We start from the raw sequence: 16,393 nt of genomic DNA, 5'->3' as shown, positions 1-16,393 counted from the left end.
GGCATACTGATTCATAAACATCTTTTATATTCATTGTTGTTGGGATACAGTTCCAGCCTTAACATCGCCTCGCACGGCTAGAGAGTCCTTCAATTCTCCCAGTGCTGTGAAAAGAAAAAGCAGAATGGTTTAAACGCCATTGGGAGGAAGACTTATCTCTTAGCACTCCTGTCACATTTAACCTCAAACGTTAGATCTGTAATAAAAACAGCCAGTCCAGCTGAGGTAAGGCAACATACGCTGACCTTTACGGAGTTGTTTGTTGTCAGCCTGCAGCTGCTGGTTCTGGGCAGACAGGTAGACGGCATCCTGCACAGCCTCCAGCAGCACGCTCCTGTATCTGCCCTCTGACATCTTCCTCTGCTCCTCACTTACCTGACGAAACACTCTGAACACCTACAGGAGAGAGCAGTGGAACAGATAACGTAAAAAAAACATAGGGGTAGGAGCTGAAGATGCTTCTTTATGTAAACATCCTATAAAACAGCTGCAGTTTAACTAAACAAACTGATGATAATACAGTAAATGTCTTCTTTAAGTTTTTAATGATTTTTTTGTATCAGGCATCTGTTTAAAAATGCTTTTTTCCCCTGATCTTTTGTAGAATCTGCCTGATGGAGCTGTTTTAAATTCATATATCTAAATCAAAACATACGGTTTTTAGATTTATTCTTTGTGTGCGTTGTCCAATATAGAGCACAAGTACGTCTGTTATGCCCTCAGTACTCACGGCATTATGCCAATAATTGGGGCCTCACACACATTTGTCATTGTATCCAACACTGTAAATTCTGCAGTACATTAAAGGTGCAATATGTGGGAAGTTCAGTTAAAACGTTCAAATTATCAACAGAAGTTGAAGAAAAAACTGCTTCGTCTGTGTACTGTATTCTAATTATATGTGCAAAATTAGTAGCAGTAAAGGTAGCACTAAATAAATGAAAAATGTGCTGATAATTTGAATCAGTGTTCTTTGACTGATCCAACCAACCTTTACCTGCAGGCTCTCCTCTCTTAAACAATGCAGCTCTGCTTGGTGTCTGTGATATTGATCCTGCAGGTCTCTCTCGGCCTGCTGGGCCTCAGCGCGCAGGGCCTCTATCTGCAGCACCAGGACCTGCCTCTCTCTGGTCAGCACCAGCAGCTCTCTCTGGGGGCCTTCTGTCTAGCGGGAGGAACGGATGAAAGCATAAAAAAACGCAGGGAAATCAGAGAATTAAGTTGCAAATGCAGTGGTTTTCCGCTGCCCACCATAAATCTAGCCTTGCATTAATTTGAACTGACTCAGCATCCTCAGCTAAGATAGATCGCAAACAGAATAATGTTAAACAACAGTGCATCTCATTATCTCACCAGCTCCTGTGCCAAGTCTCTCTGCATCTTCTCCACCTCCTCCTGAATTAATCTCCCACGGTCCTCCTTAAGTTGCCTCCTCCGCTCCTGGGCTTTGCTGTACTCCAACTGAGACTGAGCATTGAATTGGCAAAATAAATACATCAGTGTGGCTTGCACACTCTCACACAAGTATATCTTATTCATGTGTCTAAGAGGGTATTCGCAAAGCCTTGTAAATACGTTATCCGATCAGATGTATAGGTGCGCAATGTTATATCTGTAACGACAGGAGTTCGATGGAGCGTGTTACTTGTTGACAGAGGTAAGATTTCTCTGCAGCGGCCCCGTTCTTCAGTGTCTCCTCTCTGAGAGCCTCCCTCAGCTGCTGGATTCTTGCCACTCTCTCCTGGACTCTATTTGCATCCCCTTTACCCTCTGCGGGTATGAGAAACACACGTAATATCATTGACATTCTTACATATTGAAGTTTGGCACATTTTGTTTATTATGCACATATTGTATTATTATATTATATTGTAGACAGAGAAGACAACCTCTTATATTTATCTTGTTTTTATCTCGTTTTATCTTTTTTAGTATGTAAACATCTTGCTTTTTATCTTGTTTTTCTCTTGTTTTCTTTAGCACCAGTCTTTTAGAGTTACAAAAAATAATTTGATATGAGCCTACAGTGACATATAAAGTATCTTACGCTCACGTCTTACCTCTGATATGTTCTTGCATTTCTTGTTTCAGCTGCTCTTGTAAATATTTAATCGTGTCTGTGCTCTCTCTGTGATCACTGCTGTGCCAGTTGCTATTTGGGGTCGGACAGCCCTGCCAAATCAGTGCAAAACGTGGTGGAAAAATACATTTTTCATAATCTGTTATCACATTGCTCTGAGGAAAAGTGAACAATTCAGGTAGGAACCTGCGTTTTGCCTCTTGTCTTCTTCGACTCTTCCCTCCTCTTCTCCCACGACTGATTCTTCACAATCTGTCGGAGAGATCGGCTGTGAACTCAATTAATCCCTCAACACAAGGTGATGAGGAAGTACGGTTTAGTATCAGGCTCATCTTCTGGATTACCTGCAGGTTTTGGGTGAGCTCGGCCAGTCTGTAGGTGTCGTGAACTTCATCTTCCTCCTGTGTCATCATCCTGGTTCTTATCTCCTCGATGTTATCCCTGATCTCTTGCTCGGTCACCCTCGGGCACCAGCGATTAGAGGTGGCAATAGTTACCAAACTTCTCGCTTTCTGGGCCAGAGCTAAGGCAGAGTGGGTCTCGTCATCAAGAACACCTGAGGGATAAGGGTGTCATTGATAAGCTGAAAGGATTCTGGTTAAACTGATGTCAGCAGACTCAGAGGAGCATTTACCTTGAGGGTGAACGCAGTAGATGAGTGCTGTCTTGCTATTTCCTGTTAAAGCATCAGTTAGGAGACAATGGAGGAGTGAATTGTTTGTTGTGGCTTCACGCTGGGTTTGGTCCAGAACCTTCGCCAGTGGGTTAACTCTGCAGAGTATTTAATGGAAAAGTAATGCACATAATTGTAGTGAGGTGCTGATTGCTGGAAGTTGACTTTAGAAAAGAAAAGCAGTCTTGCACACTCTGGCTTCATATGCATTTATCTGGATGTTGATCTAGAAGAAGGACTGAGGGTTGAAACCTCATCCAAATAGCAGATACTGTATGTATTTGCCGGTACTGCTCGAGAAATCAACATACTTTACTGTTGCAATAATCGAACTGCAACTTCAAAAGTGCCACTGCCAACTGGACTTCACGCGCAGTCAGCAAAATGTTTTTCCAAAACATCGATACTTATTTTTCTGTTTTCTGAGGTGTGTTCTGAAGCTGTTCCACATCTAGGCACACGCACCAAGTGCATATAAAACTGCACTGAAATAAAGTCCTTCCATGTCAGAAGCTCTCGAGCATAACTTCGTTTTGTCGGAATGATAAATGGCGTCTTCATTCTTGACTGGACTCGTCAAATATTCAATTTTTTCACAGAGGACATTTTGACCAGCCAAAAGCTCTTTGATTCTCCAGGAACAGTTCAACTGCTTATCACCTTAAAAATGACTGCAGAGCATGTTGATGGTGTCAGCCTCAGTGAGTCATTGATAAATTCGTAATTAACTATATTAATCTATCCAGTCTTCAGATGTTAATTTTATTAATACATTGATTTGATTTTTAGAGTTAGGAAGACTGAGATACTCTTTTCACACATCCTTAATGATTGGTGAGAGCTAAATAGATGACAAGGGTACAGATCCCAATATTAAAGGGAGAAGACATATTATGCTAATTTTCAGGTTTATAATTCTATTTCGGGATTACTACTAGAATAGGTTTGCAAGCATCTGTTTTTTCATACTGTCCAGTAATCCCCCTCTAAAAATGCTCTGTTTTAGCTCCTGTCTCTTTAAGCACCCCCCCCCCCCCCCCCCCCCGAATACCCAGTCTCCTCTGATTGGTCAGCTCACACACACCTGAGTCAGCGCTGCTTACAACAACAGAGCAGCTGTGCGAAATCAATTCCTACATGCCAAACTAGCCCCTAGGCATAAATTATGCAAATGTGTGACATTGGGACATAGCATGATGTCACAAAGTCATGGAATTGAAGGTTAGACTGCTGACGAGGCGTTTCAGGAGCGGTATTTTCTGTGGGAGAGACGAGCTTCTGTTGGCGAGGGCGTTTCAGCTTTCAAGATCTTTTACATGCACAGGGAAAAGGTAAGAGAACAAAAAAAGCATAATACGCCTCCTTTAAGTAATGTGACTGAGTAGTGTTTGAACATTAGGATATCATTTTCAGTTCCATGTAATAGATATTTTGCTGCATAGGGGCATCTAACCGACCCTCTGAGGTCAGCCCTGCTGGCTCCTCCTGCCAAGCTGAACAGCTGCAGTCTGCTGCGGCAGATCTCCGACACCGCCTGCTCCGGATGAAGTTTCCACTCAACAGCCACCGAGAACAGGAAACTACATCTGAGGGAAACACACACACCACGATCACGTGGACACAATAAACAGAATTCACTCATTCATGAAGCGCAGGAAAGGGCGACTTTAATGACACAACGCGCAACAACCTGGTGAGGTAAATCTGCTACGTGACAATCCGATCACTCGTGCGACACTAAGACACTTAGCTCTGGGTGTGATCAGCCATTCTAATTAATCCATCCAGAGAGTAATTCCGTTAATGGATTACACGCCCAGAGTTTATTTGACCAACCTGCTGGAGATGGAGGCTGCGCTGGCCCTCAGTGTCTCCCTGCATGTTTCATACAAAGTATAGGCTTCCTCTGCTGAGCACACACACACCTCACATACACCTCCTACAAGACTGAGAGAAAAAAAGACATTGTTATTTTATTTTTGTATCTTTTTTCATGTTGTTTTTGTCAATTTAATCTTATTTTTTTTCATCTTGTTTCTTAAATGTACAAGTGTTGCATGAATAATCAAGGTCAAAATCGATTTCTTGTTTATCATATCTGTGCTGGTACATCAGTGGTCGTCTTCTGGACTCACTTTCCAAGGACAGGGTGTGTCACGAGCCTTGGAGTCTGTCTACCGGGGCTCAGGAGATCCAAAGCAGTGCCGTCTGGATAAAACTGACATTGACAAAAATCAGAAGTTATCTTGCACCACGCTGTGTCTACTCTGATTCGTGGCTGTGCTATTAAAGAGAAGGACAAACCTGAAGGGCAGACACAGAGATGAACGACTCCTCTTTCGCTTGTGACAACACACGACTAAACAGATTTGTCAAGACCTACGGCAGAGTGAGGAGCGGGATTAACAGTGAGAACACGTAAAAACCTGCGAATATAAGGTGTAGTTTTTGTTTTGGGGCTCCACCTGTTTGATGATAATGTGATCAATCTTCTCTGTGGAGGCTCCACACATCAGCAGAGCTCCGTTATAACCGGTGGATGTGGAGTCAGTGAGAGGCTGTAGGAGCTCGGAGTGTAAACTCTGCAGGTTTTATATTCACATTTTTAGTTTTCCAGCATTTTCTTTTCTTTATTACAGGCTGTAAAAACAGTGTGGCTCAGATAGCACAGCTTGTTTTTACCTGAATGTCGTCAACAGTCACGACTTGGTCGAAGGAGAGGGCCTTCGCTTCCTAATTGGGGAAAAAAAAGAAAAAAAAGTGACAGCTTTCAGAAGGAAAATGGCTGAATGTTGATGTGGAAGCAGCGAGTGAATCCAAATGTTTTACCTCATCTTTGCCTGGTTTGTAGTCCACTCCACGTCCTCCTTCACTAACAACGACACACTCTTTACCCTCTGCTCATCCCAAAAAAAACAAAAAAACATTTAAAACTCAAATCTCGAGCAACAACATAGCAAATTAACATATTTCACAGTTTCGTCCTTGCTTGACCTGGGATCGTCGTGAGGACTAATCCCACTCTGATGGTTTCAGCTCCCTCACACAGCTGGAGAAACGTGGAAAATGGTCAAAGATGATCAAACGGAACAGTAACGTGGTTGTACAAAAAAAGAAGCTACTCACAGGTGCGTTCATGTCCGCAGTGGCCATCCCATGTGTATGTGTAACATAACCACTGGGTCACCTGGGTTTCATTCCACCGCGCTAAATTATTAATGAGTCAGAATCCACTTTCACTGGTCCGGGCGATCAGGGGGAGGTTACCGAGATGGACAGAAAGGTCACAACTGAGGTTATCCACGAGCATCTTTATTATTTTATTTTAGAAGTAGAACAGAAAGAGATGATACTGATGTAATCAATAACACATATGAATTGATCAGGTTTATTTGATCATTCAGTTTAAATCATGCAGATCTACAAGCAGTTTGGTGCCCCACACAGTACACAGCTTGCAACACAGCTGTCGTAAATCCAAGATTTTGAACAATTTGTCAGATGTAATGTCAGCGCTTATTAAAAACAAAATTCATTACAAAATAACAATGCTATGTCTTGAAAGTGAAGACGTATGTAATACTGATTGCAGAAACAAGTTATAGGGGGCAGAGTGGCAGTGACAGAGACACCATTCACCCTGTTACAAGACACTCAACCATCAACATGATTTTCAAGCTCTTAAAAAGGTGCAAACCAAAAGGTTTAAAAAGTTACGTAATGTTGCTTTAACCATTGTGAGAAAAAACAGACAAATCATGACAATGCGGCAGTGGATTTATCCTTTGATTTATTTTTCTTGTCTTATTGCTCACAAGGGGACCAACTTCTAATAAGGTACCTGTTAAAAGGGGTTAAAAGTTGTAAATAATGACTTAATTTTATTGATTTAATCATTTCTGATGCGTGATAGACCTTCTTTAAACGTAATTATTAATACGAGCAAATTTTGAGTTGCCAGATTGTGAATTCTCTTTTCCAGGTGTTGATCTTTTCTATTTGGTAATGGTTAGTCGTAAATGTTGGAAATCCTTTAAACATCCCGCATCATGCAAATTTTCAGGTTCATTCTTTTATTGTAGGTGTCTCATAGATAGCTAGATAGCTAGATAGCTAGATAGATAGATAGATAGATAGATAGATAGATAGCCCCCCACCCCCCTTCCTAAAAGTCTGCTCCGACTGGCCAGCTCTCACAAGCCTGAGCAGGCATACCCTACAGATTTGTCCGCATCAGCTCTTTCACTGTTTTTGCAACCACGGCCGTGCTGGGGGAAGCAGACTTCATAGTTGTGATATGATAAAGTTGCAGAGGTCCAGACGGCTTGTTTAAAGGCACAGCTTCTGAGTACGAGCGCGTTACTCTGTGGTATTTTTCATGGCATTTATACCATCTAGACCTGCCTTATAAACAAAAGACATGGAAATCTCACTTTCCACAATACGGGAGCTTTAATAGATGCTAAATAAGATGTCAACAAAATTGATTCTCTGCAGCCTTCTGGGAAAGTGAGTGGTCACACAATCCAATCAGTCAGAGGGGTTTTTCCCAGCCTTAGACAAACAGTTTTAGTAACTAATGCATTAATCAATACTAAAGCCATTAGTTAAACTCTCTTTAAAATGTACATTACTGGAACTTGGTCCCCAAACTGTCTGCTGCAAACATCAGCAAAAACAAATCAGGCGTGACAGTAAACCTACAAAGAGCGTCAAACAGAGAGGAGAGCCGTGGTGATGTCTAGTCCCACTGGTCGGCTTCACACTAGGTTCAAGAGACGAATTCATTATCTTGGTCCCCTGCTGGGCAGCCGGTGAAGATGTTCTTCCGTGGGGATGTTGTGTCCCACTGGTCGGCTTCGGCTCCTCACAAGATTCAAGAGACAAATTCATTATCTGCGTCCCCTGCTGGGCCGCTGGTGAGGCACACAGGAACTCTTCAGGGTAGTCCTCAACAGACACGCTGTCTGTGCTGTCCAGGAAGTTGATGGTCTCGCTCAGCGCACAGTCACACTGATAAGGGTTCCTCCCTGCGTGGAGGACATCAAGCTGCTCCAATTTGCTCGGATTTACACTCGTCTCATTTATCAAGAGGGAAAGCAGGTTGCTGTCCACCTTCAGCTGCTTGAGACAAGGCAGGTTATCCAGAGAGGGGAGACGGATCAGGCGGTTATAAGACAAATAGAGCTTTTTCAGGGTCTGCAGTGGGCTACTGAACACCTCCAGATAATTGTAACTTAGGTCGAGTTCTTCCAGAGACGCAGAGAGTAACGAGTGAACCTCTGTGATCCCAGAGTGGGAGAGATTCAGCGTCCTGAGCGGCTTCACCTGGAGGCAGTGCGGGAAGTGGATGATGGAGAAGTTGTTCCGACTGACATCGAGTTGGGTGAGGGCAGGGGTGAGCATCAGGGGCGTGCACAGAGGTTGGAGGGAGGTGAGGTTGCTGCGGCCCAGATGAAGAGATTTCAGGGACTTGAATGAAAGAGAAGAGCAATGTGAGATATTCTGCAGGCCGGTGTAAGAGCCGGGGTTCTCTGACAGGTCGAGATCAGTCAGGTTTTCTACTCTTTGAGCCCATTCGCAGTCGACCTCAACCAGGCCAGAACGCACAAGGCCAAGAGACGCCAGGGAGCCGAACAACCAGTGGTGGAGAGCCTGGAAGGACGGCTGTAGAAGAGAGGGATCCACCGAAACATCTTTCAGAAGAAGGGCTGTAATTTGAGATGCTTCCTGTAACTCTGGAAGCTGCAAAGGCTGGGCAACTTCCAGAGTGGAGGAAATGATATCAATTTCCTTCAATTTTAGGGGCAGAAAAGGTATCACTGTCCTTATGAATGAAAAGGAGACTGTGACATTGTTGAGAATGAGCTTATTTATCCTCATAGACCGAAGGTAACTCAGATCCAGAGCTGCATCCATCTCGGAGATTTCCAGTCTGCTGTCTCTCAGCTCTAGCTCCAAAGCATATACACAAATCGAACTTTCTGGGTTCTGGAGGCCCATGAGGTCGCACACACAGCGAGTCCAATCTTTGCTAAAAGTGCAAGGAGAAGTGGCGGCCCCTGAAGTGACAGTGAGTCCTAAAAGCAGGAGAAGAATCGGTCTCTGATTCAGCTTCATGGTTGGTGGGAGGACAGTCGGCAGCACCTGGGAATGTCAAGATAGAGAGAACAGAGACTTTGATGTGTCAGGTCCTGAAGACGTTTTTTTTAAATGTCTAAATGTAAAGTAAGTAGTATAAAGCTTTAAATAAGATCTTTTGGAACATAAACAAACAGCTTATATTCAGTATTTGTAGGTGAGACAATAAATAGAATCCTGACCTTTAATCTGAGGATTTTTCTTCTTAATAAGGTCTGTATCGTTGCCTTGTCTCCATTTTTTAATAGTGTAAAAATCCCCAAATTACATCGATAGAACATGAATCTCACAATAGATGCCTTCAAACACTTACCGTATAATCAGTGTAGCTGCAGATGTTGAGAATCTGTTGCTGCTGTAACGCCAGTGTCTTTATTCTCAACAGACTTCTGTTTTTTCTGCTACAGGTGATCCCACTTCCCCTCCTTTTGCTCACAGCTCTTCGTTAAGAGGAAGACTCATGTTCTAGATAATACAGTGCTTCCTCAGAGGAGGGCTATTTCCCCGAATTAATCATTACCATGGAGGAATCAGCACTTCCCCACTGGTCAAATATTAAGCTGTCAGATAATCCTCCTCTGTACAAAATGTACGCATCTCCATGTTTTGAATTTGACTGTTTCTGGAACAGATTTATTATTCCTTTGAAGGCTGAGACAATTCGTCTGTATCTAAAACTAAATACACTTTTTACATGGTGCAAATATACAATGATCTTATGAAATATGACTTGCTGGATATTAAACATCCAAACAAAATATAAATAAATATAAAAAAGTTTTGGCAAAACACTGACAGGGTCCATTTGACTGCAGTTAGCTAGTACTTTAATAACACATACTGCCCGGTCCAAGCGGGTCTTGAACTGGCAACCCTCCTGTCACCGAGCCATTTCACTGCAGATTGAGCACTGCTGCAAAGGAACATGTTTTTCTTCAGTGTCTCTTAAAATGTATCTAAGTACATTTACTCAAGTACAATGTCAATATATTTGTATGTTACTTGAGTATTCTGCTTCAGTATACTTCCGCTCCACTACATGTGTGGAGGTAAGTATTGTACTTTTACTTGACTAGATTTATTTGATAAGTCTTTGCAGATAGCATGAAGTATTAAACACAAAGGAGTTTGTTTTCAAAATCAGATTTAAAATAAAAAACCCAACTGATTACAATTATTGATATGAAATTAGCATTCAAACATATATAAAATCTACTTTTATAGTAATTGTAATAATTAAGTTCATGTATGATAGAAAAATACTTTTGATACTTATATATCTAATATCAAAAACTTGAGGACTTTTACTCGATTACTATTCCTTTGGTTGACTTTCACTACTACAAAGTAAAGTAATATTCTAACATGAGGACCTTTACTTTCACTCAAGTAATACTTGAGGAGAAGCATGGCCTCATTTGAACTGTCTCTGGCTCTTCTTGATGATCTCAGAACATGTCCGGGGAAAGACGGAGGTTAGTTGGATCAAAAATCGCGTACAGGATGCAGAGAATGATTTCTTCAGCGAGACTGAATCATTACGCTACTGAAACTGCAACATGTTAGGTTCATGAACAGGAAATGCCTCCAGTATGAAACGATCGGGTACAAAGTGCAATTTAAAACCACAAACAGAAATTAAGTGTCGATGCATCTAATCAGGTGAAAGTTTATTAAGGCTTTGTTTTGTCTAAAGCTTCAACAGGTATTAGTTCTCAGTGGATCATGTCCCAGGTAGAACTTACGTATGAAAATTCAAACAGTATTGTTATAACAACTTTATTAACCCTTCTTATCACAAACACCCACAGAGGAAAGTTACTTCCTCATACAGTACGGTCACACCCTTTAAAAGGTCGGTTCACCCACAGTACATAATAAAAAAACATTTTCATTTTCATGTTTGGCAATGCTGTTTTTGTTTCGCTTGGTTATTTTTTGTGGCCACTCACGGCATTGAAAAACATCCAACCAAAAACAACCATTAAAGCAGCAACATCTCTTTCGAGAAACTGTGTCCCCCTCCCTCTGAAGAACCCACAGACCTCACTGTGAACAGGTTTCACTGGAAATACTTTCTAACAGACAAAATAATCCCTATGAAAACTCTCCACGGTGTGCTCTGTGGATTATTCGGAGCAACAGGGGACAAGGTTTCTTGAAAGAGTCTGATAACATGTTTAATGTCATTTTTCAATGCAGTATGAGCCACAAACAAACGTACCACAAACTCGTGATGCTGGCAGATGAGACGGTATCTGAAGACAAGTAACACCTGAACTACCTCCATGTCTCGATACTCCGCGGGGTAAGAGAGAGAATATGTCATTTGGCTGAACCGACCTTTCAAGCACTCGTCACAGATAATCTTGTTTAACACACGTTCTTTAATATAGTTGAGATGATAAGAACATCTAGGTTTAAATGAGAACACCCCACGATTGTACGGTCTTAAAAAAAACAAACATTGAAAACTGAAAGTATCAGAAGCAATAAATTGTAACAGGCCGTGATTGATTTGATTTCAAGCAGCCAGCAAGATATTTAAAATCAAGTGAATACATGGAGGAAGAATTAACACAATTTCTGCACGCGGCTCAGCATCAAGCTTGGAATGACTTCTAATGTCTGTGAAGATATCTAGATGAGAAGAAACTCCCCACGCCTCGTTTCTTTTGTTACTCTGTGAAAAGAAAAGAGAAAAACACAGCAAGTGATGAGCAACCAACAAATGCTAAATAAACACTTAACCCCCCCAAAAAAAGAAACTAATCAGAAGCACTCACCATCATCAACGCTGAGGGTCTTCTGCATCAGCCTGGGTGCAAACAGCATGCGACCAGGAGCTGCGCCTGAAATAAACAGGAAAAAACAGTCAGCCTCTCACGAGAAGCTTAAAGATGCAGCATTGATTTAAAAAAAAAAAAAAAAAAAAAAAAAAAGTGCTTTAATCGCTGTCCTCTACCTTTGTTGCAGTCGGGGCGGCCGCGCATGGTGGTGCCCTCGACGGCTGTGCCAGTCTCGTCCACACACCAGCAGTAGCCGGTGGCGTGCCAGCACTGCATGGGCTTGTAGCGGCCCTGCTCGTCACACTGGGGCTTGTAGGATCCGATCTTGGTGGGTCCTCCAGGTGCGGCCTCGGTCTGGCATTTGGTCTTGATCAATGCGGCTGAGTGATGATAGTGGGGAGGACAGTCATTAAAGGCCTGTTTGGTGTTAAATACTGCTGCAAAGGTAAAGCAACAGTGCTACGTTTGGGGAAATACACTTACTGCTGACTTACTACACGAGAAGATTGATACCAGCTAGCTTAGCTTAGCACAAAGACTGGAAACAGGGGGAACAGCTAGCCTGGCTGTGTCCGAAGAAGGGAACAGAATCCACCAACTGGCAACTGATAAGCTCACAGCCATCGGTATCACAGCTAGCTTATTAAAACTGTTAATGGAAATGCAAATCATTGCTGCTCAGTTTTACTCTGCACTGCCAAAAATTGCCAGTGGAAAAGCCCCACTAGTGGTTTTGTCAAACAAATGTGGATACAACGTGTTAATTTGTGTGTTTTTTTTGGACTTGGCCGGACTAGCTCTTGCCTTGTTTCCTGTCTTTGTGCTAAGCTAACTGGTTGCTGGCTGTAAATTCATATTCAAATATTCATATTCATATCATAACATTTTTAACTATTCCCTCGAAGCGTTTCACCATTAATAGTATATAAAATAATACCTGTCATAAGTTAGGTGATTTTAGGTGACAACCTGTTCCTTAATAAATCCCAGTAACTCAGTGAGGCCAGCAAAATTACTATCTGATCTGCAATTCCTCACCGTTTCGCACCAAAAATAGTGACAGTGACAGCAGAAGTTATCAGAAACAAGCCACTGGTATCATCAGCTCAGCATATCCCTCTTAAATACATATTTTTCAGAGCGAAATTTTACAGCCATGGTCCTTAAACCCTCGACTGGAAGTGTCGGAAAACCAGCACCTACTGTCACAGCAGCAGACTAGATCAGAACACCAGCTCAACATTAAAGCGTAAAACACATGAAGTTGCAGTAACCTGGCTGTGAAACTGGTGGAGGCTGCTGCTGGGCCATCTGGAAGATCAGCCAGTAACGCATCCAGGTCTCAAAGCTCTGCAGGACACAAACAGAACATCACACAGGATATTTCAACTACATTCATTTATAATTGACTAGCTTCCATGTGAGCGTGTGTGCGCCTTTACCTGCCACTCGGTCTCATTCATGTGTTGCTTCAGGCTCTGCAGGTTTGCCAGGAAGGTCTCGTTGAACTGTGGCAGCTGCGAGTCCTGCTGAACACACGAGCAGAGCTTAGCGACGACACGACGTCACCAAATGTGAGCGACGCACAGGATACAGAGTGTGACGTACCTGGATGAGATCCTTCACCTGTTTCTCCACGCTGACCACAGCGTCCTGCAGTTTCTGCCGGGAGCGGACAAACAATACAAATACAATGAAAATTGCATCCAGGACTATATTTTAAGTCGCAAATAAGTTTGTTGCCAGCTAGATGCGACTGAATCAAAGTGTTGACCTACAGTCATGGGTGTCTTTGATGACTTGGAGTCCTCATCTGGGATGTAGTCCATCATCAGGGGAAGGCTGTTCATGGGCATGTGCATCCTCATTGGAGCCCCAGCTGTAAAAAACAAACAGAACCAAAAATTATGAAATCGCAAAAATGAGAGTGGAATTTTGCTTTTTTTTATGGAAATTTGCCAAAACAAAAAAAGGTATGGGTCTCTTTAATAACAACTGCTGAACACATCTGATTTATTGTTTATGGTGTCAAATACACACACAGTCACATTATCTAAGAGTCATTATCATTCATTAAACATAAATTAAAAATGAAAGCTACAGAGGGCAGATACATATACACACAATATGAATGAAAACGTGTCGATAGAAATGTAAAACTGAATAAAATGCAGGCATCGTGATCAAAACCGGCTCAACAGGATGCTTTTCATCACAACAACTCTGCTGCTGCACAGGAGGTGTTGAACGCAAGATAACACGTAACGCCTCAACTTGAGAGTAAAAGAAGATCATTCACAAGTTGATCTTAAGAATAGCGCACAGCTAATTCCTCTTTTCCTCTGAAATCTTTCATTTCTCTGTCCAGCTTTCAGATCCAAGTTCCTCAAAGCAGAATTCTCACTTCCCTCCCCACATCCCCATTCCTCCAACCTCCCCCTGTCAGACTATGACTCATTTATCACACATTCCTACTTAGAGATCATCTTAACCCCTCCTTTTTACCCGGGGGTGTGCGGGTCAGTTGCCTGGACATTCTATCCGAGTTCTTCTGCAGCGTATGGATCTGTTGCTTCTGGCCGAACATCGTGTAGGCGGTGAAGACCTGGCTGGCCAGCAGGAGACATGCCAGTGTGGTCAGGCCTGCAATCTTGAAGGCACGACTGTTTGAGCCCCTGAGGGAGAGAAACACATATTTATTTGCAGGGAATAGAGCAGCAGGGGAGAGGAGATAACATGACCCGGAGCCAAAGTCAGAAAGCTTAAAAGTTAAATGTCAGGATTTTACATAATATTCTAAGGTATCAAAATTACTTGTGGGGATTTCCAAGCCTGTGTGACATTTTTATTTTGGACTGTCCGGCCCTCTAATAAAAGCCCCACATGTAAACCAACAATCTGATGGATTCATCCTCCTCCTTGAGAAAAGTTAATCGACATCATTATCATCTCTTTGAAGTTGTGATGTTGTTACCTACATAATGTATGAGAAAGTCCTGAAACAAAAATACACTCAGCTTTTCTCTCTGCTGCACTTAATCAGCCAATAGAATTTAAGCATCACTTGTCTCTAGGCAGACGCCTTGCCCTGGAGTGAGGAAGTACGCATCAAGCTCCCATTTCGAGGCTATTTAAGACGGTAAAACAAATGTAAAATGTTTTTATCTTCTCATAAAAAGCTACAAGGCAACAAGAACAACGCCATGAACTTTATGTTCACTTATTTTATTACTGTGTCACAATGAAAAGTAAAACTAACACAGAAGCTGGTCTAACTTGTATTTCCATGTACTGCATGAAAACAATGTCATCACACCTAATCAAACATTTTTAAAAATACCTTAAGATGTTATGCTTTAGAGAGTATTAATAAATACATTTGTAACAAAAAAACAATGCAAAGCAAACAATAACGCTTAGCTATTCCTCTAATACAAAAGTAATTTTCATACTTTGAAACATTGTTAAATTGAAAAACTCATACGAGTATTCCTAAGCTGAAACACAGGAATTTGGTCAATGTTTTTCCCTGCGGTTAATTATTAACCAATAGCATGGCAGCATCAGAAGTTACCAGGCAGACTTCTCCTCTTGGAATAAGGAGAAGTGTCTGACTGAAGGTTGCTGAAGATGCTTTCGAGTACATCAAACCACATCAAATGTTGCAAAGCAACAACTAAATCTACTGTTTACTTCATGAAGAAGTGACTTTTACCCTGAAACCATCACTTTCTTTTAGAAATAACAGAGTAAACAACATAAAAACAACTTCAACAAATGTGTAAAATCTGTGTTTTATTCCTTTATGCTTACTTGAAATATAATTCTTGAACATTTTGCCCTTCATTTAAAGTTTTGATTGAGATGTATCCCTCATTTTAATTTGGTCACACAAAAAAGAACAAACACTTTTAATATCAAAGGTGACATTTTGAATCTGCTACAAAGCAAACAGCTGTTATTATGTGTATTCATTTAAAAGGTAAGCTCCTCTCACCCGCTGGGTGGTCCAGGGAGAATAAGGGCTTCGTCACTGCCTGACAGACTCCCTCTGGCCAGGGGAGCATCTTCTGGAGCCTGGGCCATCTGTTCTGGAAGTTCCTTGCAGCTTTGTCAAAAGAAACAAACTGAAGCAGGTTCCAGCAGCTTCACTGGATAAATGGTATTGAAAATAAGGAAGAACAACCAGACAGGTCAAGTTCCTGAGAAAGGTGAAGGGAAGTAGAAAGTCTCCCTCCTTTAAAGGCCTGTGGGAGGGCTCACAGGCAGAGGGAGAGCCTGCCAGCTGTGATTGGTTCAGATCACAACACCATCACTTGTTGACAGAGGCAGACAACAGAGAAGAACTCTCCCTTAATTACTGCTGAATTTCACTATTCTTCTGTTATATGGTATCATCTTCTTGTTTATGCTCATTCAAAGTAGACACGGCCTCCTAATATACATCTAGTTATTATATTTTTAAAGGGGCACTATGTAGTTTCTGGGAAAACATGTCAATAAAAAGAATTTTACAGATACCTTGTCATACTTCAACAAAGTATAACTAACTAATAGACTTCGTTTTTATGTCCGAATAAACTGAATACACAGATGGACCTTAAAGAGACTCCAAATTAAAACTCACTCTAATATTTACAATATTAATGCGATAATACAAACTCAGAAATATTTGTCTTTCCTATAAGTGAATACTCAAGATATTTTCGA

General features: G+C 41.8%; 3 protein-coding genes across 3 annotated transcripts; all 3 read right to left on the bottom strand.

Annotated features, from left to right (window-relative positions):
* Nucleotides 1–2: 2 nt before the first annotated feature.
* On the bottom strand, nt 3–5,911 carry LOC115568648 (chromosome-associated kinesin KIF4B). The gene is made up of 18 exons (XM_030396149.1): nt 5,880–5,911; nt 5,748–5,802; nt 5,583–5,650; nt 5,436–5,486; nt 5,219–5,335; nt 5,058–5,132; nt 4,889–4,971; nt 4,590–4,700; nt 4,211–4,339; nt 2,715–2,851; nt 2,425–2,636; nt 2,267–2,332; nt 2,061–2,172; nt 1,646–1,770; nt 1,354–1,467; nt 998–1,165; nt 246–396; nt 3–104 (listed from the first exon to the last, which is right to left on the bottom strand). The coding sequence occupies exons 1-18, from the start codon at nt 5,904–5,906 to the stop codon at nt 31–33; spliced, it is 1,875 nt and encodes a 624-aa protein (XP_030252009.1). The 5' UTR covers nt 5,907–5,911; the 3' UTR covers nt 3–30.
* A 149-nt stretch (nt 5,912–6,060) lies between these two features.
* Nucleotides 6,061–9,281, bottom strand: LOC115568491 (toll-like receptor 2). The gene is made up of 2 exons (XM_030395801.1): nt 9,208–9,281; nt 6,061–8,900 (listed from the first exon to the last, which is right to left on the bottom strand). The coding sequence occupies exon 2, from the start codon at nt 8,871–8,873 to the stop codon at nt 7,422–7,424; it is 1,452 nt and encodes a 483-aa protein (XP_030251661.1). The 5' UTR covers nt 8,874–8,900; nt 9,208–9,281; the 3' UTR covers nt 6,061–7,421.
* A 1,256-nt stretch (nt 9,282–10,537) lies between these two features.
* Nucleotides 10,538–15,940, bottom strand: cd74a (CD74 molecule, major histocompatibility complex, class II invariant chain a). The gene is made up of 9 exons (XM_030396875.1): nt 15,681–15,940; nt 14,189–14,358; nt 13,462–13,562; nt 13,292–13,345; nt 13,126–13,209; nt 12,958–13,033; nt 11,860–12,063; nt 11,681–11,746; nt 10,538–11,577 (listed from the first exon to the last, which is right to left on the bottom strand). The coding sequence occupies exons 1-9, from the start codon at nt 15,767–15,769 to the stop codon at nt 11,573–11,575; spliced, it is 849 nt and encodes a 282-aa protein (XP_030252735.1). The 5' UTR covers nt 15,770–15,940; the 3' UTR covers nt 10,538–11,572.
* Between the last annotated feature and the right edge of the window lie 453 nt (nt 15,941–16,393).

This window comes from Sparus aurata, chromosome 18, assembly GCF_900880675.1.
Source record: "Sparus aurata chromosome 18, fSpaAur1.1, whole genome shotgun sequence".
NCBI classification, from domain to species: Eukaryota; Metazoa; Chordata; class Actinopteri; order Spariformes; family Sparidae; genus Sparus; species Sparus aurata.
This window is presented reverse-complemented; position numbering and strand designations above follow the sequence as displayed.

Excerpts from the sequence above, each read along its gene's own strand:
- LOC115568648 (XM_030396149.1), bottom strand. The coding sequence starts at position 5,906 with ATGGCCACTGCGGACATGAACGCACCT. Across the intron at positions 5,651-5,747 it reads AGTCCTCACGACGATCCCAG|AGGGTAAAGAGTGTGTCGTT; the intron begins GTCAAGCAAGGA and ends TGGGATGAGCAG. Across the intron at positions 397-997 it reads TAAGAGAGGAGAGCCTGCAG|GTGTTCAGAGTGTTTCGTCA; the intron begins GTAAAGGTTGGT and ends TCTCTCCTGTAG.
- LOC115568491 (XM_030395801.1), bottom strand. The coding sequence starts at position 8,873 with ATGAAGCTGAATCAGAGACCGATTCTTCTCCTGCTTTTAGGACTCACT.
- cd74a (XM_030396875.1), bottom strand. The coding sequence starts at position 15,769 with ATGGCCCAGGCTCCAGAAGATGCTCCCCTGGCCAGAGGGAGTCTGTCA. Across the intron at positions 13,563-14,188 it reads ACTGACCCGCACACCCCCGG|CTGGGGCTCCAATGAGGATG; the intron begins GTAAAAAGGAGG and ends TGTTTTTTACAG. Across the intron at positions 11,747-11,859 it reads CCGCCCCGACTGCAACAAAG|GCGCAGCTCCTGGTCGCATG; the intron begins GTAGAGGACAGC and ends TGTTTATTTCAG.